Genomic DNA, 25,783 nt, shown 5'->3' on the forward strand with positions numbered 1-25,783 from the left:
TAAAGGTCGACCGATTATGATTTTTTAACACCGATACCGATTATTGTGGGACCAAAAAAAGCCGATACCATCACTCAGTCAGACTGCTCTATCAAATCATAGACTGAATTATAACATAATAACACACAGAAATACGAGCCTTAGGTCATTAATATGGTCAAAACTATCATCTCGAAAATAAGACGTTTATTCTTTCAGTGAAATACGGAACCGTTCCGTATTTTATCTATCGGGTGGCATCCATTAGTCTAAATATTCCTGTTACATTACACAACCTTCAATGTTATGTCATAATTACGTAAAATTCTGGAAAATTAGGCGGCCCAAACTGTTGCGTATACACTGACTCTGCGTGCAATGAACGCAAGAGAAGTGACACAATTTCACCTGGTTAATATTGCCTGCTAACCTGGATTTCTTTTAGCTAAATATGCAGGTTTAAAAATATATACTTCTGTGTATTGATTTTAAGAAAGGCATTGATGTTTATGGTTAGGTAAACATTGGAGCAACGATTCACACCGCATCGATTATATGCAACGCAGGACACGCTAGATAAACTAGTAATATCATCAACCATGTGTAGTTAACTAGTGATTATGATTGATTGATTGATAGTTTTTTATAAGATAAGTTTAATGCTAGCTAGCAACTTACGCGAATGCAGTAAGCCAAGGAAACAGGCAGTCTCCTCATGGAGTGCAATGAGAGGCAGGTGGTTAGAGCGTTGGACTATGTAACTGTAAGGTTGCGAGATTGAATCCCCCGAGGTACAAGGTAAAAATCTGTTGTTCTGATTACCGATTATGAAAACTTGAAATCGGCCCTAATTAATCGGCCATTCCGATTAATCGGTCGACCTCTAGTCATAATAACTCATAGCCAAAATGGTTCAAATGCTAGTCATATTCAGCTTAAGAAAATGAATTCAACATGCCACATTGGCTTAAGAAACTGACAGAAGTTTCTGTTACCACAGTAAGCGTTTTGATTTTCTGTTTTTCTCTACCTTTCCTGACTGTCAAAGTACCAGGATGTTGACTCTGGTTTTGAATCTGAATTTAGAGAACTGAATTAAAAAACTGAATCTGAATGCATCTGAGAAGTTTAATATACATGTCTGAAACTTGGATAAACTTGAAATTCTAATATGTAAACTTGATACACAGAAAATGTATGCAATACCTACCATATTGAAAACGTATTTATAAATATTGAACTTGAATATTCAATTAAATAGAATTTTAGAACTGAATGCAATATTCAGTTTCAGATCATGAAGTACAAGTTACATTTCTGGATTCAACTTTTGCATTACTAATAAGAAAAATATTACATTCAAATTCAATATCCTAATATACAAATTCTAAATTATGAAATTCAAATACAGTTTCTGTTATCACTGAAATCGCACCATAGGGGTAGCGGTGTTTCTGTGCTGTAGGCCTACATTGTATGCCCTCCCGATTTTGATACAAATCATCATGATATCATTCTGCCAGGTATGTCTACTTTGCAGTCAACATTTACTGGGAAGGTTTGTTGGGAAAGAAATATTCATTCTAACATCGCATGATGATTGCATTACGCATCGCAAAGTTTCAACCAAGGCTTCGGACCAAACTTTTTCAATGCCTGGCCATCATACCCATTGTTGCCTTAGTTGGCATTTACTGGTAAGTTGAAACGTCTTTCCAATCCTACCGATGTTGTTCACTATTCTACTTTGACACACATCAGTCGGGATTAAGAAGTGAGTATACGCAAAGCCCACTTAAATAAAATATAGCCCCCCCCATTGGTACGTGCCCGATTTGATGATTCTACCATGATTACTACAAGTTTATATAGCTGGCTAGACTAATTTAACCAATCTCAAATCATTTTTCCTGACATGGACTAATTGAGTCACTGTCAGTTACTGACATATCAAGAGAGAAACTGCTGATACACAACCCCATTTCGAAATGGCACCTTGTATATTCTACTATTCTAACTCTCAACAGAGACAATTGAGACCCCGACTGAGTTCCCCAAAACATTTTGGTGGTCACGGGCCCCCTAGCGGCGAGGGCCCTAAGCGACCGCTAATGTCACTTATACCTGTTGCCGGCCCTGAAGAGGGCACTTACTGTGGAACTCCGGTCCTTGTACTTTGCTGTGGGAGAGAGGGGAGGAGTCAGGGGAGGGGAAAGCCCAGTGGGGAGGAGTCAGGGGAGAGCAAAGGCCATTCACTCTGATGCACACAGAGATATACAGACACATATGTGCTACCACTAGAGAGAGAGAAAGAGAAATGTAGGCTGTCTGAAAGAGCAACCGAGAGCCCAATGAGAGACTGTTTTAGCAAGCCAGCAAAGGAGAAAGAGAGAGAAAGCTATACAGAGCCTCAGACAGAAAGAATAGGATAGCAAAAGTGGTCAGCTGCTACACCAGTAAGAGGTCTGTCTGTGATAGGTGGCAGAGTGAGTGTGTTGGGAGCAGCGGACTGCACGCTTGCTCCCTGAAGAAGGAAATGTATCGGGCTGACTGAGAGAATGTGAGGTGTGCTGTGGGAATTCTGCTGGCTGCGGGAACTGGGAATACTGCGATCAGAATAGTCTACTCGCTGTGCATATGTGAATTTTCCTGGACTGTTGTTTACTTTCAAACCATTCACTCCTGTTATTTTTGCTAAAGGAAAGTCAAATCCATTATGCCAACTGGTAAGCAGAATTTATTTCAGATATTTCTAATGTAGACTGTTTTTTGTCCTAGGCCATTTGAGAGCTCAACATCAGTTGGTTGTGTATGGTAAAAAAATGCCTAGATATATATATTTTTTTCCTCAGGTGTTTGATCTGCAGTCAAAGGGGCAACAGAGTTTAGATTTCCTTATCTTTAATGTAATTACTATTATTTTGTGGTAAACTGGGGTCCTTGTGGTTAATTGAAAGTCTTTGAAGGTGACTGCCTTGATGGTGTGTCTGGTAGGAATGAGTACTACTGTTCATGCTTTTATTCACATGGATGTAAGAGCTGGCTCTGTTTTAGTTCCACATCTAATTCTGGTAAAGGTCATTTGAATGAAACTTGTATTGTGTGCTTTTGTCGTCCTTGTTTGTTTGTTGGTCAGTTGTGTGTTGTATCAAGGACTCTTATTGCTGTCAGTTGTGGTTGTGTGTTGGCTCCTTTTGTGTGTTGGTGTGATATCTTCTCCCTGCTGACACTGTTGTGTGAAGTATGTGTGACCTCTTTGTCGAATGGTTCTCTCCCCTATGCTGTGAACAGTGTTTTCTAGTTTTCCTGCTGAGGCAGGAACATGTTTGCTTTTTCGCAGGGTTGTTGGTTATTGTTGTTATTCCATTGCAGATTACGAGTGATTATTTCAAATTCAGATCATCCTTAGTTCCTCTCCTGTAATTTCTCCCCCACAGACGTTGTTCGTAGGTAGAGCCTATTCTCAATGATTTGAGAGGTGGAGATACAGTTGAAGTCGGAGGTTTACATACACCTTAGCCAATTACATTTAAACTCAGTTTTTCTCAATTCCTGACATTTAATCCTAGTAAAAATTCCCTGTCTTAGGTCAGTTAGGATCACCACTTTATTTTAAGAATGTGAAATGTCAGAATAATAGTAGAGAGGATGATTTATTTCATATTTTATTTATTTCATCACATTCCCAGTGGGTCAGAAGTTTACATGCTATCAAATACTAATTGGGTGTATTGCCTTTAAATTCTTTAACTTGGGCCAAACTTTTTGGGTAGCCTTCCACAAGCTTCACACAATAAGTTGGTGGAATTTTGGCCCATTCCTTCTGACAGAGCTGGTGTAACTGAGTCAGGTTTGTAGGCCTCCTTGCTCGCACACGCTTTTTCAGTTCGGCCCACAAATTTTCTATAGGATTGAGGTCAGGGTTTTATGATGGCCACTCCAATACCTTGAGTTTGTTGTCTTTAAGCCATTTTGTCACAACTTTGGAAGTATGCTTGGGGTCATTGTCCATTTGGAAGACCCATTTGCGACCAAGCTTTAACTTCCTGACTGATGTCTTGAGATGTTGCTTCAATATATCCACATACTTTTCCTGCCTCATGATGCCATCTATTTTGTGAAGTGCACCAGTCCCTCCTGCAGCAAAGCACCCCACAACATGATGCTGTCACCCCCGTGCTTCATGGTTGGGATGGTGTTCTTCGGCTTGCAAGCCTCTGCCTTTTTCCTCCAAATAAAATTATGGTCATTTTGGTTGAACAGTTCTATTTTTGTTTCTTCAGACCAGAGGACATTTCTCCCAAAAGTACAATCTTTGTCCCCATATGCAGTTGCAAACCGTAGTCTAGCTTTTTTATGGCGGTTTTCGAGCAGTGGCTTCTTCCTTGCTGAGCGGACTTTCAGGTTATGTCGATATAGGACTCGTTTTACTGTGGATATAGATACTTTTGTACCTGTTTCCTCCATCTTCACATGGTCTTTTGCTGTTGTTCTGGGATTGATTTGCACTTTTCGCACCAAGTACGTTCCTCTCTAGGAGACAGAACGCGTCTCCTTCCTGAGCGGTATGATGGCTGCATGGTCCCATGGTGTTTATACTTGCGTACTATTGTTTGTACAGATGAACGTGGTACCTTCAGGCATTTGGAAATTGCTCCCAAAGATGAACCGGACTTGTGGAGGTCTACAATTTTTTTTGAGGTCTTGGCTGATTTCTTTAGATTTTCCCATGATGTCAAGCAAAGATGCACTGAGTTTGAAGGTAGGCCTTGAAATACATCCACAGGTACACTTCCAATTGACTCAAATTGTAAATTAGCCTATCAGAAGCTTCTAAAGCCATGACATCATTTTCTGGAATTTTCCAAGCTGTTTATTAAAGGCACAGTCAACTTAGTGTATGTAAACTTCTGACCCACTGGAATTGTGATACAGTGAAATAATCTGTCTAAACAACTGTTGGAAAAATTACTTGTGTCATGCACAAAGTAGATGTCCTAACCGACTTGCCAAAACTATAGTTTGTTAACCAAACATTTGTTGAGTTGTTGAAAAACAAGTTTTACTGACTCCAAGCTAAGTGTATGTAAACGTCCGACTTCAACTGTATATCTGGTATAGATACTTTCCTGTCAGTTAATGGAAGAAGCTTCTCACCGAGGTTGTTGACAGAAGTTTATACTCAAATAATGTTTTCTGTGTAAAAGTGTCTGTTTGCTAAATTGACATGGAGTTATTTACATGCAATGTTTCTATGTAGAGTTTATTTTTCACATGGGCCATGAATGAGCTATGTCAGTGGTGTAGTGCCTGGAGAAGTGTGTACTCTAATTTAGCAAAAAATAAATCCTAACCGGCTCGTCCGGCGAAGGGAAGGCCAACCCAACCTGTACTCTGCAAGTAGGCTAATAGTAGGCCTACAATTGAAACATACATTAGGCTGTCAGTTAAGTCAGAAATTCAGAGGTTTTTAAAAACAACAAAATTGGGTGTTCTAAGTCCACAACAATGCGTGAACCACATCGGGATGACATGAGGTCTGGGGAAAATGTAAGACATTTTTTTTTTCATGTAGTTTCCCTTTAATTAAACTGTGCTGCAGGCACCTAGCAATGTTGTGTGGTTAGCATTGTTTCTGTAGCGCACATGAGATGGAGTTTGCAAAATAAATGGACACTGGATTGATGCAAATAATCATGGTATCATTCTGCCAGGTTAGGCTACTTTGTAGCTTGTGAACATTTTAATAGAGATGGTTTCTGGGAAAGCCTTTCCACCTACCAGAAGATGGTTAGGTCTATTAGTAGCATCACTATATTTTTCCTGTTTCTTCATTGAATGAAACCTGGACATTTTACTTCATATTATGAGGCATGTCTTTGCTTCAAAGTAACCTATAGCCAAAATACCACCATAGAAACATGGCGGCAATTATTTTATAAAGACTTTCTTGTATACGCTGTCCTGTTCTTTCATTGTCTGGCAGCCAAAGACATTATGCTAGTCATATATCAACCCATAATAGTTGATGCATCTTTAGATCTTCCCTCTTTCTAAATTTATAGAAGATATTTCCATCTCTGTCTATGAAACTGCTTGCAACCGTTTGTATGTGCATGGTGTTTTCCCGCAATTGCATTTTGTAACATTTGCGTGAAGGCCCACTGGCCGTGTGCCTATTGCTGCTCTTACAATGTGAAGAAATATTAGTTTATCAACAGTTTAAGCTAAACATTCTGATCTGTTCCATCAACCTTATTAATTGATACGGCCTATTCCACCACCACACTACTTTGATACGCATCGTGGGGATTAAGAAGTGAGTATATGCAATGCCGTATACTTGTGTATACCCATAACTACACCATTGGGCTATGTTGACTCTCTTTTTAAATTGTGTGTTATTTAATTTCTCCATCTCTGCACTCCTAGTATCTCAGAGGGCTTTTTGTTAGTTGGTGTGTGTTGGTTTCCTCTCCATACCCAACTGTCTGTCTGTTTGACAAAGTAGCTGTTTGGGTAGGGCTGAAATGCCATTCTGCAGCCCATGACCCAAATTAGAGCCCTCAGGGGTGGCAGGAAGGGCGCGAGGGGTTGAGGCAGGGGGGCTAGAGGGGGGCATAATTACTATTGAGAGGCTCAGTGAACAATACACCACCAACCTACTCCAGCTCAGTAGGACATCTGCCCCCATACATAGCTAGCCCTGGTGGGGGAGGGAGAGTGGGAGGTCAATTTGGGTGAAATTGCTCAAACAAAACAAATCAATATCTTCTCCTTTCACCCTCAAAGCTCTCATGTATATTGGTGTGTGTATTGTTAAAAGAGAGGTAGGGAGGCTGTGGATGACAAGTACAGGCTAGTGGGACAATGCAGACATTAATAATGTGGGAAGTTGTAAGGGATACTAGTGAGAGAGAGAAGTGAAAATCTATGTCAGGCTTGATGAGTGGGAGGGATAGGATAGGAACGCAACTATTTCAGTTCCTATGGTGTGGATTTCTGTGGGTTGGTGAGATCCAATCACTTTTGAGAATAAGCCCAGTATGTCACATAGTCATAGGAAGGGCGAGAGAGTGTGCCAGGGGGCTTGTTGGTGTCCTAAAGGTGTTTGTGTGTCTGTTTGAATAAAAGGAGGTGTTAGTGGACTTTTCCCCACAGCAACTCTCTCTCGCCCTCTCCACTTTCAGCTATACCACCCCCCTGAGCCCTCTCCCACTGTTTTAATAACACAGAATTAACACTATACTAATGTGTCCATACTGTTATTTTCATGTTATACACTATTAAGATACGAGGTGTTCATCTGTTGTTATACACACTATATACAGTGCATTCAGAAAGTATTCAGTCCCCTTGACTTTTTACACATTTTGTTACGTTACAACGTTATTCCAAAAATTGATTAAAGGTTTTCCCTCATCAATCTGCACACAATACCCCATAATGACAAAGTGAAAACAGGTTTGTAGAATAAATAAATGTATTAAAAATAAAAACTGAAATTCAGACCCTTTTTTTATGAGGCTCCAAATTGAGCTTGGGTGCATCCTGTTTCCATTGATCATCCTTGAGATGTTTTTACAACTTGATGTGATTGTACAACTTGATGTAATTGCAATCAATGTAATTGATTTGGACATTATTTGGAAAGGCACACACCTGTCTGTATAAGGTCCCACAGTTGACAGTGCATGTCAGAGCAAAAACCAAGCCATGAGCTCAAAGGAATTATCCTTAGAGCTCAGAGACAGGATTGTGTCGGCACAGATCTGGGGAAGCGTACCAAAAATGTCTGCACCATTTGAAGGTCCCCAAGAAGACTCTGCCCTCCATCATTCTTAAATGGAAGCAGTTTGGAACCACCAAGACTCTTCCTAGAACTGGCTGCCTGGCCAAAATGAGCAATCTGGGGTGAAAGAACTTGGTCAAGAACCAATGGTTACTCTGACAGAGCTCCAGAGTTCCTCTGTGGAGATGGCAAAACCTTCCAGAAGGACTACCATCTCTGCAGCACTCCACCAATCAGGCTGATATGGTAGAGGGGCCAGACAGAAGCCACTCCTCAGTAAAAGGCACATGACAGCCCGCTTGGAATTTGCCAAAAGGCACCTAAAGGACTCTGACCTTGAGAAACAAGGTCTGATGAAACCAAGATTAAACTCTTTGGCCTGAATGCCAAGCGTCTTGTCTGGAGGAAACTTGGCACCATTCTTATGGTGAAGCATGGTGGTGGCAGCATCATGCTGCAGGGATGTTTTTCAGCGGCAAGGACTGGGAGACTAGTCAGGATCGAGGAAAAGATGAACTGAGAAAAGTACAGCGAGATCCTTGATCCTCAAACCCAGGCTGTATCACATCCAGCCGTGATTGGGAGTCCTATATGGCGGCGCACATATACACTCGTCCGGGTTTGGCCGGGGTAGGCCGTCATTGTAAATAAGAATTTGTTCTTAATTAACTGATTTGCCTAGTTAAGCAAAGGTTACACACACACACACACACGACCATAAAGTTATTTTGTTGGCATTTATTTTGTTGGAATTATGTCCCCATTTACCAGTAAAACCATAATCAAAACCTATTTCTTTCACGTACTTGGGATGCCGCTTGGGTCAATTTGATGTGTCAAATAAGCTTGTTGACCAATCAGGACCTGAATATGACTGCACATCACATAATAATATAACACATTCATACATTTTTTTACGTAGTTATTACACATTGATTACACTATCACTCGTATTTCATGTCACAACGATTCATCGATACCTATGCTATGATGCTGGTAAAGTTGTCTCGGGCACCTATAGTGTTGGTCATTAAAAAAAAAGCTAGCTCATGGATGCAAACAATCTTCCCCAAAAACATAGCAAAACGACATCTGTTTTAGTATCTATATAGTTAGCTAGCTACACTTATTATTTGATTAATGGTGGTTGGACCCATCTATGTGAAGCTAGCCACAATAGTGGACTTTGTTGTTATCCTTCAAAACAAAAGTATGTAATTGACAGTGATGCAAATTAATACAAATAGTAGAATAGTGCCATAATTGAATTGATCAAGCTAAACGAGGTTGGAATGTTATAAAAATCAACAAAAGACAATTTGTTAATTTGACAAATCTGTTGAAATCACGCTGGAATTATTATACTTTAGAATTGCATTGGGGACATACTTATTTCACTGTACAGCCTTACCTATGGGTTGTGGATCAATGACATGGGGTATCAGACTCCTCAGTGACACCCAGAGAACATTAGCGTTGTAGCGGGACTCTGTGAATTGAGACACATTTATTGTCATCCCATGTGTATTGAACACTATTCCTGAGGAAAAACAATACTGTGGGGATGTTTTGGAGTCTGATAATTCTGAGGAGGATGTTGGGAAAAAATATATTGGGTATTGAGTAAACTGATACCCAATTTCATTGATCCCCCAATCCTTAGGTAAAGCTGTACACTGCAATATGAATGTCAATACACACAATGGGCTGACTGGGGAGGTGATTTCACACAGTCACAGTCCCGCGACAAGAGCTATAAAGCTAATAATTGCTCTTCACAGCCGTGTTCTGTAGGTGTCACCAAGTAGACTGATACCCCATTTCATTGCTTCACATTCCAACCTTGTTTAACATTATCTATTCTAAATATGGCATGACAACACCAATTGTAACCTTCTGCATCCCTTTCAAAGGAGGTACGTTTATTTTGAGGGTAAACCGCAAATTCCACTATTTTGCCTAATCCTTATTGTGGCTAGCTTCACAACACATAACCCGGTCCAGTAGAGCCTCACTAGCCAGATGAAGCTAGCTGGCTGCTTATAACGTTAGCTTTGGGTAACAGGGTTAAGTAGCTGGCTAGCTATTTATTTTCATGAACTGAAGTTCAATTTCAATAGGCGTACAACAAGTGCCTACCTAGCTAATATTTACGATTCCTAGATCATTGCTAAGAATAATGCAAATGACTGCAGTTTCTACTGGTCATTGTTTTCAGGCTGGTTGTATTGGAGCTAGCTAGGTACCAAACTAAAGCTAGCTACCCCAGAAGTTGCGGTCGATGAAATAATGCTTTATTATCAACATGTTATTGTAAACACATCGTTCGTGGCCGGTTTTTGCTTGTCTGCAGGCTTTTTTGTACAGCTTTGACAGTGATACTGATAGTGGTGGCGCTTGGCTTGCAAGTGCAAATTCAGAACACACAACATTCTTTAATAGAACCGTGTTATTTGACGAGTCAAATTAAAAGCTTATTTAATGCGTCAAAGTGTAATTTGATGTGTAGATTTTTTTTGACACGCAAAGACCGAAACGGCGTCCCATAGTATGGAGTGAAGCAAATAGCAGTGACGCTATTCATGTGTAACTCCGGTAGGCGAAAGCCAACATCGTCCTCGATTGTCAAGGGCAAGGAATTCCAAAGATTTCCACTTTTGAGTTATCTCGCTGAAATGTTCTTACTCTTTCAAATGACTGCTCGACTTGTTGATTGCTCGATCCACACAGCAGACACTGTGTTGCTGTGTTACACGTGTAGCGCAACATTTTCTGTGGCATCAGTATCATCTCTAGTGTTTAGTCATGACAGTGCCTCTTCAGGTTGAAATACTGTCGTGCAGATGTTGTTGTTTTTGTTGTTGTTGCAACATGCTCATGCAGAGCCAAAGCATTAAGTGTGGAATGTTTTTTTTTTTTTACCCACTACGACACACACACATGCAATCTCTGAAGTTCACTATTATTCTCTCTTCCACTCTCTTTTTCTTTCTATGTCTAACGTCTGTTCTGAAATGTATGGCCCAGTCATGGCAGGTGTGTGTCGGGTATTCTCTCTCCTACTCTCTCTATTCCTTCTGTTCCTTTTGGATTCATTGGGCTGCAGTGTGAAATCCTGAGTGACACTTTAAGTTGTTAAATGTCGGTGAAGATCAGCCCTGCATCTCTATCAGAGAGAGAGAGAGAGACTTGGAGGACAATATTTCAGAGCCAGAGAGAGAAGAGTGGATCCACTCCGAGGTGTTTACTAGATCCATACTAGCCTAAATATCCTGATAGGTTGTAGATAAGTCTAATAGTGCAACACCAAGTTAAACTTTCAAGGGAGGACTCCGAACAGTGGGGGGGGGGAAGCAAACGGAAGGGTGGCATTTGTGACTATTTTTTTTTCCTATTTTTTTCTCTCTTGTGTTCTCTCCCTCTTGAGTTAGTCCTTATCTGATTTAATCACATTTAAAACCGTTACCATAAAGTTGCGGAGGTGGAGAGACTGCTGTAACTCACGGAAACGCCTTTGGCCTATTACAGCTACTCATGTCCCTATGAGTGTCCTCTGCCCCTTCTCCCAGACCCAATGCACACCCCACCTTGGGCACTATTTGTACTTGGATGTTGTTGTTACTTGTTTTTGTTTGTGTTCAACTCTCTTATTGCAGACATGTCAGACACCATCCATAATGATTGACTGTCACCACAGATTTAGTGCAATGAGTAGAGGGCAGTAAACAATTATGTGGCATAGACACTGCTACCAGTTGGCACTGTTGTTCTTCTCTATTGTCCATGCGGCAAACAAGAACACACAAGGTTGATGGAAGGGGAATGTATGGTCAGACCCTGCCCAGTCAGAGGTGCTCCTCTCTGGGGTGAAGAAACCACATTTGGCCCCTTGGTGAGAAAAGGGCTGGAATTTATTCTGACTTGATTAAGAACCCAGTCCCAGATTCTCTCTACTTTCTTTGTTGTCCCTCTATATATAGTAGCTCTATGTATAGACCAACCCCTGACTCCTTGGTATGACAGGACAGCCCATCATGGATTCACCTTGATAAGATCCGGGTGAAATCCCTTTAACCTCTGATGACCAAGCTATGAGAGGAGAGGTCTGTCCATGGCACTCTTACGCCTCCCACAGCACTCCTTTAGCACTTCATATCAATATCAGAGCTGTTTATCTGTCATATAGCTCATATAAAGTTTATGGACTTAAGATTTCAAGTGACAGTTGTGATTGACATGTTGTTTAGCAGTGTAAGAGAACTCTTAGTGTGGGTGAACATCTAGAGATTTGAGAAAGTGAACTAGGCTTGGCCCACTCATGTTCTCTGCATTCTATGTGCCCTTGTCTGTAAGTATATATGCTCTGCTGTGTGTGTATATTTTAATTTTGGAAAGTATATGCTTGGAGTGGTTCGGAATGACCCTCAGAATCCCTCTGGAATCTCCAGGGCTACTTATAGGGAATGCTGGACTTGGCAAAGCTGTTAGGGGAGGTATTATATGACTTCCTAAACATCATGTCTCTATGGATATCACTGTCATGGAAGACCTGAAGAGGTGACAGTTATATTTATGAGTTGGGGGAAATTAGGTAGGAAGGAGGAAAGTAATGAATTAATGAATGGAGGGAGGGAGTGAGAGATGGAGAGAGGGGAAAAAAAGTCAGATGGAGAAAGGAAGAGGGTGAGAAACGTGAGGAAGAAAAGAAGAGAGGGACACAGGGAGAAAGAAAACAAGAGAGGGGTAGGGGAGGTCAAGAGCTCACAGGCCAGGCCATTGTCTTGAATGGAGCTGAATTAAATTACGTCATGATTTAGACTGAGTCTCTCATCAGTAACACTCAACAAGGGTATTGGGGAAAGGGGGAAGGGCTCCCTCCATTTCTCCCTCCTTTTTATTCTTACCCTCTTTCTTCTCTATTTTGTCTCTATCCATCTTAACTTTTTTCTCTCCTTTCATTGGGCTCAGACAGATTTGATAGATTAGATATGAATGCGGGAGCTGCTTGTGGATGTTTGTTATTTTGGTGGGTGGATCATGGTAGTAGGTAGAGAGGATGAGGTGTGCATGGAGTGTGTGTGGGGGGGTCCTTTGTGTAGTGAGGGGGAGAGAGAAAAGGGAGAGAAAGAGAGGACTGCAGCTGCTCTATACACCCTATACAGACCTGATTCTATCTGTGTCATCTGCTGACTACGAAGGCACATAAGTCTCATACAGCAGCCATAGGACATCTGACTGTCAGTCATCCTTCAGAATCAACTATATTCGCCAAATACATTTGCATATACAGGAATTTGACTCGTGAAATGGTGCTGCCACAACAAACAGAATATACGGACAGATGAACAGAATATACTGACAAGACATAGAGACACAGAATCAACACAATTCACATACAGTATGTACACAACAACACAGCAAAAAAACTATGGACTGCACTATGAACACTCATAACACAGCTATGTTATGAATTGTGCCTGTATATACAGTATGAAGAAATTAGGCATTTTACAGGATAATGTGCAATAGAGTAAATATACTGTGTATATAGGGTATTTTTTTTTTTTTTTTAACCACGTAGGCCAGTTGAGAACAAGTTCTCATTTACAACTACTACCTGGACAAGATAAAGCAAAGCAGTGCGACAAAAACAACACAGTTACACATGGAATAAACAATAAACAAGCCAATAACACAATAAACAAGTCAATGACACAGTAGAAAAATAAGAAAGTGTGTATATATACAGTGTGTGCAAAAGGCATGAGGAGGTAGGCAAGAAATAGGCCATAGGAGCGAATAATTACAATTTAGTAGGTTAACACTTGAATGAGCAGATGATGATGTGCAAGTAGAGATACTGGTGTGCAAAAGAGCAGAAAAGTAAATGAAAACAATATGGGGATGAGGTAGGTAGATTGGGTGGGCTATTTACAAATGTACAGCTGCAGTGAGCTGCTCAGATAGCTGATGTTTCAAGTTGGTGAGGGAAAAAAAAGTCTCCAGCTTCAGCGATTTTTGCAATTCGTTCCAGTCACTGGCAGCAGAGAACTGGAAGGAAAGGTGGCCAAATGAGGTGTTGGCTTTGGGTATGATCAGTGAGATATACCTGCTGGAACGTGTGCCACTGTTATCGTGACCAGTGAACTGAGGTAAGGCGGAGCTTTACCTAGCATAGACTTATAGATGACCTGGAGCCAGTGGGTCTGGCGACGAACATGTAGCAAGGGAAAGCCGACTAGAGCATACAGGTCGCAGGGGTGGGTGGTATAAGGTGATTTGGTAACAAAACGGATGGCACTGTGATAGACTGCATCCAGTTTGCTGAGTAGAGTATTGGAAGCTATTTTGTAGATGACATCGCCGAAGTCGGATCGGTAGGATAGTCAGTTTTACTAGGGTAAGTTTGGCGGCGTGAGTGAAAGAGGCTTTGTTGCGAAATAGAAAGCCGATTCTAGATTTGATTTTGGATTGGAGATGTTTAATGTGAGTCTGGAAGGAGAGTTTACAGTCCAACCAGACACCTAGGTATTTATAGTTGTCCACATATTCTACACCTAGATATTTATAGTTGTCCACATATTCTAGGTCGGAACCGTCCAGGGTGGTGATGCTAGTCGGGCGGGCAGGTGCGGGCAACGAACGGTTGAAAAGCATGCATTTGGTTTTACTAGCGTTTAAGAGCAGTTGGAGGCCACGGAAGGAGTGTTGTATGGCATTAAAGCTCATTTGGAGGTTAGTTAGCACAGTGTCCAAAGAAGGGCCAGAAGTATACAGAATGGTGTCGTCTGCGTATAGGTGGATCAGGTAAACGCCCGCAGCAAGAGCGACATCATTGATATATACAGAGAAAAGAGTCGGCCCGAGAATTGAACCCTGAGGTACCCCCATAGAGACTGCCAGAGGTCCGGACAACATGCCCTCCGATTTGACACACTGAACTCTTTCTGAAAAGAAGTTGGTGAACCAGGCGAGGTAGTCATTAGAAAAACCAAGGCTGTTGAGTCTGCCGATAAGAATACGGTGATTGACAGAGTCGAAAGCATTGCTGTTGGCCGGGTTTGTAGTAACCAGGAGGAAGGCATGGCCAGCCGTTGAGAAATGCTTATTGGAATTTTCGATTATCATGGATTTATTGGAGTTTAATGGCTGTGATAGGAGAGCACTGAGGATGGATCAACAACATTGTAGTTACTCTACAATACTAACCTAATTGACAGAGTGAAAAGAAGGAAGCCTGTACAGAATAAAACTACACTGAGTACCACTCTTCATATTTTCAAGCATGGTGGCGGATGCATCAGGTTATGGGTATGCTTGTCATCGGCAAGGACTATGGGGTTTGTATAGATAAAAATACATTTAATAGAGCTAAGCACAGCTTAAATCCTAGAGGAAAACCTGGTTCAGTATGCTTTCCAACAGACCCTGGGAGACAAATTCACCTTTCAGCAGGACATTAACCTAAAACACAAGGCCAAATATACACTACCGGTCAAAAGTTTTAGAACACCTACTCATTCAAGGGGTTTTCTTTGTTTTACTATTTTCTACATTGTAGAATAATAGTGAAGACATCAAAACTATGAACTAACACATATGGAATCATGAAGTTAAAAAAAGTGTTAAACAGCCACCTTTTGCCTTGATGACAGATTTGCACACTCTTGGCATTCTCTCAACAAGCTTCACCTGGAATGCTTTTCCAATGTCTTGAAGGAGTTCCCACATATGCTGATCATTTTCCTTCACTCTGCAGTCCAACTCATCCCAAACCATCTCCGTTGGGTTGATGTCTGGGGATTGTGGAGGCCAGGTCACCTGATGCAGCACTCCATCACTCTCCTTCTTGGTCAAATAGCCCTTACACAGTCTGGAGGTGTATTGGGTCATTGTCCTGTTGAAAAACAAATGATAGTCCCACTAAGCTAAAAAAACAGATGGGATGGCGTATAGCTGCAGAATGCTGTGGTAGCCATGCTGGTTAAGTGTGGCTTAAATTCTAAATAAATCAGACAGTGTGGGGGTGCTTTGCTAGTGACACTATCGCACCACCACCTCCATGCTTTATGGTGGGAAATACACATGCGGAGATCATCCGTTCACCCACACTGCATCTCACAAAGACGGAGGTTGGAACCAAAAATCTCCAATTTGGACTCCAGACCAAAGGACAAATTTCCACCGGTCTAATGTCCATTGCTCGTGTTTCTTGGCCCAAGCAAGTCTCTTCTTATTATTGTTGTCCTTTATTTAGTGATTTTTTTGCAGCAATTTGTCAACTAAGGCCTGATTCACACAGTCTCCTCTGAACACTTGATATTGAGATGTATTTTACTTGAACTCAGTGAAGCATTTAATTGGGCTGCAAATAGGTAACTCTGGTCTTCCATTTCTGTGGCGTTCCTCATGAGAGCCAGTTTCATCATAGCGCTTGATGGTTTTTGCGACTGCACTTGAAGAAACTTTCAGAGTTCCGTATTGACTAACCTTCATGTCTTAAATGATGGACTGTTGTTTCTCTTTACTTATTTGAGCTCTTCATGCCATAACATGGACTTGGTCTTTAACCAAATAGGGCCATCTTCTGTATACCACCCCTAACACAACTGATTGGCTCAAATACATTAAGAAGGAAAGAAATTCCACAAATTAACTCTTTTTTTAAACTCTGTTTATTAAGTTTTACACACACACACAGAGACAAGACAAAGCAATATAAATAATATACTCAACTAGAAAAAAAATACAAATAAAAATACAAATAAAAAAAATAGCTTTAAAGATAACATACTTTAGACAAGTTAAACACACCAGGCAGAAGGCTACAGAGGTTAAAGGGCCATCTATAGTACAGGGACAGAGCAAACACCTCACCATTGTTCCTGTAAACAGTCAAGGGGTAAACATTGAAATAAATATAAAAATTTGGGCAACACATTCATTTTAATGACATTAATCCTTCCGTTAAGAGAAAGGGGTAGCGAATTCCAAAAAGTAAAAGATTGTTTCAAGCTGTCTGCTAGAGCAACAAAGTTTTCCTGAAACAAATTTGAATATTTCCTTGTCACTTTTACTCCCAAGTAGGTGAATTGATCCCGGACAATCCTAAACTGAGAACTTGTAAAAGAGCACTTTAAAGCAGCCTTGTTTACCGGAAAAAGCTCACTCTTGCCTAGATTCAGCTTGTACCCTGAGATTGATCCAAACTTGTTAAGAACAGATAGGGCACGTGGCAATGAGGTATCGGGGTTGGAGATAAACAAAAGGAGGTCGTCAGCATATAGCGAGACTTTCTGCTCCCAGCCCGCCCTGATTATACCTTGAATGGCATCATTAGAGCGTAGTGCAATGGCGAGAGGCTCGATTGCCAAAGCAAACAACAAGGGGGAGAGTGGACAACCCTGTCTGGATCCGCGGTGCAAGGGAAAATAGTCAGAGGACAAATTATTAGTCCGTACCGACGCCATGGGGAAAAAAATAAAGAATCTTTATCCACGCAATGAATTTGGGGCCAAAGCCAAATCTATAAAGGGCAGCTGTTAGGTAATCCCACTCAACGCGGTCAAACGCTTTTTCGGCATCAAGTGAGACCACCACCTCCGGGTCCCCCGACGCTGGGGAGTACAGTATATTCATAAGGCGCCTAATATTGAAAAATAAATGCCTATTTCTCACAAAGCCAGTCTGGTCAGAGTGTATTACTTGGTGCAGCAAGTCTTCCGTACGGATGGCTAAAAGCTTAGCTACAATTTTGTAATCACAGTTTAAAAGCGAGATTGGGCGATAGGATCCACATTCCAGGGGGTCTTTGTTTTTCTTTAGTAGTAATGAAATTGAAGCCTGATAAAGACTAGGCGGTAGCTTTGAAGTATTAAGGCACTCTGCAAATAGTCGAGACAAGAATGGGCAAAGCAGACCAGAAAACGTCCTGTAAAATTCGGTTGGAAAACCTTCTGGACCCGGTGATTTACCACTTTTCATTGCGGACACTGCTGTTGCAATCTCCTCAAGCGTAAATTCTTCTTCTAGGCAGTCATGGGAGTCTGTATCAATTGAAGGCATATTCAAGCCATTAAAGAAGGAGTCAATCAGCAAAGGGTCTTGAGGGGATTCAGAGGTGTATAGCGCAGAGTAAAATTGTTTAAATTGATCTCTTTATCTATAACTGTGGTGGCACCAGACGGGGTCCTTATTTGTGGGATTAAACGTGAGGCCTCAGATTTACGGATCTGATGCGCAAGGAGTTTACTGGCCTTGTCGCCTTGTTCATAGACTTTGTATCGAGCTCGCAAGAGTAACTGTTCAGCTTGCCTGGTAGAAAGCTCATCAAATTCAGATTGGAGTAGTTGGCGGTCTTTATGCAGATCAGAGGAAGGATCCGTAGCATACTTCTCATCCAATGTGGCTATGGACTCGCTCAGGTCCCGAAGTCGCTGGGAGCGAACTCTGTTTTGGTTGGCTGTATAAGAAATAATTTGGCCACGTAGGTATGCTTTGAGAGACTCCCATATGGTAGAGCAGGACATACCTGGTGTTGAATTAGTTTCTAGGAATAAGGTGATTTCAGAAGAAATGAAATTGACAAACTACTTATCTGAGAGTAAATGGGGTTGAGACGCCATTGATAACACACAGGTCGCTGGGGAAACTCTAGTTCAAGCACTAATGGTGAATGGTCAGAGATAACAATACTCTCGTAAGTACACTGCCGAAGGTTAGGCAGAAGTTTTTTGTCCAAAAAGAAGTAATCAATCCGGGAGTATGTTTGATGAACATGAGAATAAAAGGAATAATGTCTATCTGTAGGATGTAGGAAACGCCAGGCCTCAAACATAGCATATTTCTGAAGAAAGGATTGAATAAGTAGGGCACATTTAGATGGGCCTGTATTTGTTTGTGAGGACTTGTCAAGAACTGGGGACATTTTACAGTTGAAATCTCCCCCTAAAATCAACAAATGAGAATCTAAATTGGGAATAGCAGACAGAAAGGAAGAAATTAAACTTGTGTCATCCCAATTGGGAGCATAAACACTAGCCAAAACAAGAGGGGTAGAAAACAGTTCACCGGTTACTATGACGTATCGTCCCTTAGGATCAGCAATAACCTCAGAAGCTACAAAGGGAGTAGCTTTATCAACCAGAATAGCAGCACCTCTTGATTTACTATGAAAGTTTGAGTGGAACACTTGACCAACCCAGTCCTTACGCATCCTAAAATGCTCACCAGTCCTCAAGTGGGTCTAGATTTGCAATATTTGCATTCAAAACCTTTGTGTGTCAACACCCTCTTACGCTTCACCGGGTTATTAACCCCTTTGGTGTTCCATGAAATGTACTTGATCGCATTATTTCGGCCCCTCTGGGCATTCCCGTTATTCAACCCTGTCATTAGAGCATAGAATGGAAAAGCAATGAGCGCCCAAAACCCCCGGAATAACTTGTCTCAGAGTAATAATGTACGGTGGTAAATGTTTGGAAAAAGTACAGAAAAAAAAAAACTAAAAAGACAGAATGACATTAGAACTGAACAATTCAACCTGCCCCCCCCATCCCAGACAATACCTCGAGGTACAAGCCTAAATAGAACATGTTCTCTTCGCACAGTATGTCTGTGAGAGTGCGGTCTTAAACCTAAACCCACACTCCCACTCTTTAAAGTCGTGTTTTGTTAGTGGATCAAGCAGCAAAAAGAAAGATTTGTATGTATTTTTTTTCCAAAAAAAAAAGGCGAATCCCTTGTGCAAACGGAATGACAAAAGCACCACTTGTAGATGTAAATAATTATATTCCCAGTCTTATAACAGGCATTGAGAGAGAAAATAAATCAAATGTATAAAGGCTCTCAGCCAAAAATCAAATTTGAAGTAAGGAAATCGTAGTAAGACAATCAAAAATAATAGTAATTATAATAGTAGTCTAGTTGACGCTGAGACAGCTTACAACCAATACCAATAAACTACGTGTTGAACGTTTGCTGGGCATAAATGACGCTCAAAACGTTTAAAATTAAAGTGAGACCCCAAAAACCGTGTAGCCTCGGGAGACATTTACTGTTTACTGGGTCAATACAAACAGATGCAGTAAACAAATAACCAAAAATATTTTGAGTCACTGAGACACTGTGTAAACAAACTAAATAGGTGAGCGAGACAGCCTAGAAACACTGGAGTTAAGTAAAACCTTAATACAATTAAATTAAAATGACTGAATGCTTGTAAGGCACGCACACTAGATGATCAAAACATTAGATCACATCAAATAAGCCTGAATAGTTTCGCCAACTATACAAGACTAGCCTGTTATATCTAAACATAATTGTACCACAGGTGGGTTATTTACTAGCCACAGTTCGCAAGCAACAGTTGCTGAACTGTGAGCATGTTCAAGACTTCTTGATGTGACGTTGAATGTGAGCCATAGCCTCATCCGGAGATTCAAATGTGTAGTCTTTACCCTCATGAGATATCCATAAATGGGCCGGGAATCGCAGTCCATACTTCACACTTGGATGGTCCCGAAGTACTCGTTTGGCCTGTCCGAAAGCTGCGCGCTGGCTGGAAACAGTGGGGGAGTAGTCCTGGTAGATGGAGAAGCTCTGTCCTTGAAAGCTTAGAGTGGTATTGCGGGCTCGTCGGAGGATCTCCATCTTCTCATGAAAAAAGTGCACTCGAAGAATTATGTCACGAGGCCTCTCCCCATCCCGGGGCTTTGGGCGCAGCGACCAGTGGCCTCGATCAATCAGGGGCTTTTCATCTAAGGCAAGAACATCCTTCAGCAGCCCTGAAACGAAATCCGTGGCGCGATGCATTTCCACTGACTCTGGGACCGATACAAGTCTCAGATTATTGCGGCGAGAGAATCCCTCTAAACTCACACAGCTCTCCTTCACCTTTTTCAAATCCGCAGCTAGGCGTTTAACTTCAGCCTCCAGGGATGTATTTAAGTCGGAGACATTAGTAGCGGAGGTCTCCAGTGCTGCAATCGTTGTAGTGTGTGACGCAGTTGTTGTTTTGAGTAATGTGATTGCTGGCACAGTCTCGTTTCGCAGGATGGTTAAATATGCTTTTCAAGTATCAGAAACCTCCTGTATTCTGGCCTCAATCGTAGCAACCACCTGTGTTTTCATTTCAACTATCTCAGAGCGTAGTAGTTTGTTGGCCTCGAATGTTCATTTCAGCGCCGCCAGGCCAAGTCGTACCCCCGGATAAAGTGTGCGTCCCCGGGCCCTCAGACTCAGGAGAGGGCGGTGATGAGAGCGGGTCTTGTAGGCCGGGTTTTCTCAAAGTCATGCTTTTGGCCTTATGTTTGGTCGACATGCTGACATTCGGAAGCAAAGTAGTCTTGGTTTTTACAGAAAGGGATCACCAAATTAATATTTGAAAATAAATACGGTTCTGCTGCAAAATTCACATAAACTTTAAGAATACCACGGGAGCAAACGGAAAACACGTCAGTCGCACATGGCATCCCTCCTATCCCCCCCCCCCCACAAATTAACTTTTAAGAAAGCACACCTGTTAATTGAAATGCATTCCACGTGACTACCTCATGGAGCTGGTTGAGAGAATGCCAAGAGTGTGCAAAGCTGTCATCAAGGCAAAGGGTGGCTATTTGAAGAATCTCATATAAAATATATTTTGATTTGTTTAACACTTTATTTGGTTACTACATGATTCCATATGTGTTATTTCATAGTTTTGATGTCTTCGCTATTATTATACAACGTATAAAATCTTAAAAATAAAAACCCTTAATTAGTAGATGACCGGTAGTGTACACTGGAGTTGCTTACCAAGACATTGAATGTTCCTGAGTGGCCTAGTTAGTTTTGACTTACATTGGCTTGAGGAACAACCAACTTGACAGATTTTGAACAAGTTTTTAAAGAATAATGCGCAAATATTGTACAATTCAGGTGTGCTCAGCTCTTAGAGACTTGCCCAGAAAGACTCACAGCTGTAATTGCTGCCAAACGGGATTCTAACATGTATTGACTCAGGGGTGTGAATACTTATGTAAATTAGATATTTCTCTTTCATTTTCAATACATTTGCTAAAAAATGTAGGCCTGGTCTTTGTCCTTATTGAGTTAGCCTAAATGTAGGCCAGACTCCGAGCCACTGGTTCACTGTGTTGCTGTTCTGGCAGGAAAGGAAGAGCTCACAGCACTAATACCCAGTCTAATCCTTAAACACACACACGCACACACACACACACACACAGACAGACATAGACACACAGACTTAGACATGCACACACAACTGGAGAAACAGTACCAACTCTGAGGCTTTAGGCCCGTAATTAGAGAGAATTTACACAGATCAGGTTGAACATAATCTGGGCTGAAGATAACACCAACTCCCCCCCTCCCCCCCCTGCCCACCTCACTCACACTCTCTACTTGTTCTAGTCGCATTTTACCACTCACACAGAGTTTGGGTGTGCAGTGTGCAAGCGCGCGTGTAACAGGTTAGGTGTGTCCCGAACAGGGGGTCTGGAAGGTGCAGGGGAAGGGCTGGGTAAACAGAAGTAAGGAAGTCTTCGTCTGTTGTTTGGTTTTCACTAGGGGTAGAGACACATGGTTTCTTTGTGTGAATGTTGCTGGCCCATGTCTAATGGCTATAAGGAGTCCCACTAAAACCATTAGCTCAGTTAGCATTATCTCAGGGGTGATAAACCAAATGCATGTAAGAAACACACACACGAAACACACAGTTCTTCCAATGTCATGGGTGTAAGTACCGTGGAGTGGAGAAGCGTTGAGGTTGCCTCTCACCTCCCTCCACTGAGAAAAGGGGACATAGTCTTCCAGCTGATGGTGAAACTCAAGTCACTGTATTATTTCTGCCTCATGCACCAATTCATGTTTTTTCTCCTATGACCAGAGAGAGTGAAATATTCCTTGATATTATACACAAGCTGCTAATAAATTAACTTTACTATACTCATTCATTGCAGCTGCAGTTCTGGTTGTAGCATGAGTGGAAGTAGGGAGAATGCACATTGCATAAGTCCCACAGTGCATGTCAGAGCAAAAACCAAACCATGAGGTCGACGAAATTGTCCGTAGAGCTCCGAGACAGGACTGTGTCGAGGCACAGATCTGAGGAAGGGTACCAAAACTTGTCTGCCGCATTGAATGTCCCCAAGAACACAGTGGCCTCCATTCTTAAATGGAAGTTTGGAAGACAAGACTCTTCCTGGAACTGGCCGCCCGGCTAAACTGAGCAATCGGGGTAGAAGGGCTTTAGTCAGGGAGGTGACCAAGAACCTGATGGTCACTCTGACAGAGCTCCAGAGTTCCTCTGTGGAGATGGTTGTCTTTGTGGATGGTGCTGCATGTTCTCCCATCTCCATCAGGCCTTTGTGGTAGTGGCTAGACGGAAGCCACTCCTCAATGAAAGGCACATGACAGCCTGCTTGGAGTTTGCCAAAGGGCACCTAAATGACTCTCAGACCATGAGAAACAAGATTCTCTGGTCTGATGTGAGAACAAGATTGAAATCTTTGGCCTGAATGCCAAGCGTCACGTCTGGAGGAAACCTGGCACCATCCCTACGGTGAAGCATGGTGGTGGAAGCATCATGTTGTGGGATGTTTTTCAGTAGCAGGGACTGGGAGACTAGTCAGGATCGAGGGAAAGGTGAACTGAGCAAAGTACAGAGATGAAAACCTGCTCCAGAGTGTTCAGTACCTTAGGACAATGACCCTAAGCACACAACCAAGACAACACAGGAGTGGCTTCGGCACAAGTCTCTGAATGTCCTTGAGTGACCCAGCCAGAGCCCGGACTTGAACCCGATTTTAACATATCTGGATAGACCTGAAAATAGCAGCTCAGCGATCCTCCCAATCCAACCTAACAGAGCTTGAGAGGATCTGCAGAGAGGAATGGGAGAAACTCCACAAATACAGGTGTGCCAAGCTTGTAGCATCAAACCCAAGAAAACTCAAGGCTTTAATCGCAGCCAAAATTGCTTCAACAAAGTACATAGTAAAGGGTCTGAATACTTCTGTAAATGTGATTTCATTTTTTTATTTATTTTTTATACATTTGCAAGAATGTCTAATGTTTTTTGCTTAGTCATTATGGGGTGGTGTGGGTAAATTGATGGGGAAAAAATCTATTTAATCAGTTTTAGAATAAGGATGTAACATAACAAAATGTGGAAAAAGTCAAGGGGTCTGAATACTTTCCTAATGCACTGTATACATTTTAACCATTTTCCATCCCAAAAATGTTGAATAAGATGGAAAGTAGATGGAAAAGGTGTCTTAGAAAACATCTACCAGAAAAGTCTTAAAAGGTCATGGGAATACATCAAAACACAGCTAAGAGAAAAGTCTTAAAAGGTCATGGGAATACATCAAAACACAACTAAGAGAAAAGTCTTAAAAGGTCATGGGAATACATCAAAACACAACTAAGAGAAAAGTCTTAAAAGGTCATGGGAATACATCAAAACACAACTAAGAGAAAAGTCTTAAAAGGTCATGGGAATACATCAAAACACAACTAAGAGCAACACTTTTATATTATTTAATTATTTGCCTTCTGTAAGTTTAATAAACATTGCCTTGTAATTCCGTTACCAAAAACCCACATAACAATTACAGGTAGACCTGCTAATTAGTTATATATCATTTTTTTTTTTTTTTTTTACTGATATCAAGTTTGATTAAAACTCGTAATTCTGTTACGAAGTCGGAATTACTGAAATTGATTTGGCTACAATGGGAGTTTTCACAGTCGGGACAATCACACTCTCACTCTTCTTTCTCTATGTAATGTCACCTCTCCCAGCTCTTACTGACTCCTACCATGATACCTACCACCCAACCTCTTTCCATTTACTGTAACAAGCATCCTCAACCACTGAGCACCAACCAATACATACATGAACTTTTGAATTAAAAAAAAAAATTGGTCAGTCCGTCCTGGCAAGACCAAATCTGAACCAATCATAGATGTTTGTTTTTGCATGATGTACAGTAGTAAACAATACAGAACAGTAAAGAAAAGTAGAGTACTGTAAAATCACCCCCTTGGCCCTCCATTTGCACCATTTGCACAAGTGTCCCAAAGCTGAGGGAATGAAAATTATCTAGGGTGTAGGGGCTAATTAGCGAATTGGAATCCCATAAGGCACAGCGTTATTGTTGAGTTTCACACAAAATACTGGAGTGGCGTGCCTAATTATATGATACAAGCATTAATTTGTCTGATGGTGAGACTTGACACATGTAAAATATGAAATACCTCCCAAATTAAATGTTTAACTGTAACTGAGGTATATATTTTGTAAAACGACAGGGGATTTGTTTGTTTGAATTTTATGTTCGTCAGCAACACGTGATGACAGAGGGCCCTCAAGGGCGAGTTGGTAGGGGCGAGGCGGTGGTTTGGGATTCATACCCCTTTCACTTACTCACTCTCTCTCTGGTCTCTCTGGTCTCTCTCTCTGGTCTCTGTCTCTCTCTGGTCTCACTCTCTGGTGTCTCTCTGGTCTCTCTCTCTCTGTCTCTCTCTGGTCTCTCTCTCTGGTCTCTCTCTCTCTCTCTCTCTCTCTCTCTCTCTCTCTCTCTCTCTCTCTCTCTCTCTCTCTCTCTGGGCTCTCTCTCTATGTGGGCTCTCTGTCTCTCTCTCTGGTCTCTCTCTCTCTCTGTCTCTGGTCTCTCTCTCTCTGGTCTCTCTCTCTCTGTCTCTCTCTCTCTCTGTCTCTCTCTCTCTGTCTCTCTCTCTCTGGTCTCTCTCTCTCTCTGGTCTCTCTCTCTCTCTGGGCTCTCTCTCTCTGGGCTCTCTTTCTGGGCTCTGGCTCTCTGGGCTCTCTCTCTCTGTGGGCTCTCTCTCTCTCTCTCTCTCTCTCTCTCTCTCGTGTCTCTCTCTCTCTCTCTGGTGTCTCTCTCTCTGTGGGCTCTCTCTCTCTGTGGGCTCTCTCTGTCTCTCTCTCTCTGTCTCTCTCTCTCTCTCTCTCTCTCTGTCTCTCTCTCTGGTCTGTCTCTGTCT

General features: G+C 41.7%; 1 protein-coding gene across 3 annotated transcripts in view; it reads left to right on the forward strand.

The window, feature by feature from the left end:
* The window catches only part of LOC110522355 (pleckstrin homology domain-containing family G member 1), a 139,574-nt gene that overhangs the window by 68,414 nt on the left and 45,377 nt on the right, over window positions 1-25,783 (forward strand). Inside the window, exon 1 of one of the 3 annotated variants that reach the window (XM_036976026.2) lies at window positions 2,230-2,705. The exons of the other annotated variants lie outside the window; for them this stretch is intronic. Within the exon in view, the coding sequence (XP_036831921.1) occupies window positions 2,696-2,705 (10 nt within the window). The 5' untranslated portion in view covers window positions 2,230-2,695. Of the gene's footprint in view, window positions 1-2,229; window positions 2,706-25,783 lie in introns of those variants that run through there. 3 annotated transcript variants of the gene reach the window in all.

This window comes from Oncorhynchus mykiss, chromosome 4, assembly GCF_057628025.1.
Source record: "Oncorhynchus mykiss isolate SJ-2025 chromosome 4, ASM5762802v1, whole genome shotgun sequence".
NCBI classification, from domain to species: Eukaryota; Metazoa; Chordata; class Actinopteri; order Salmoniformes; family Salmonidae; genus Oncorhynchus; species Oncorhynchus mykiss.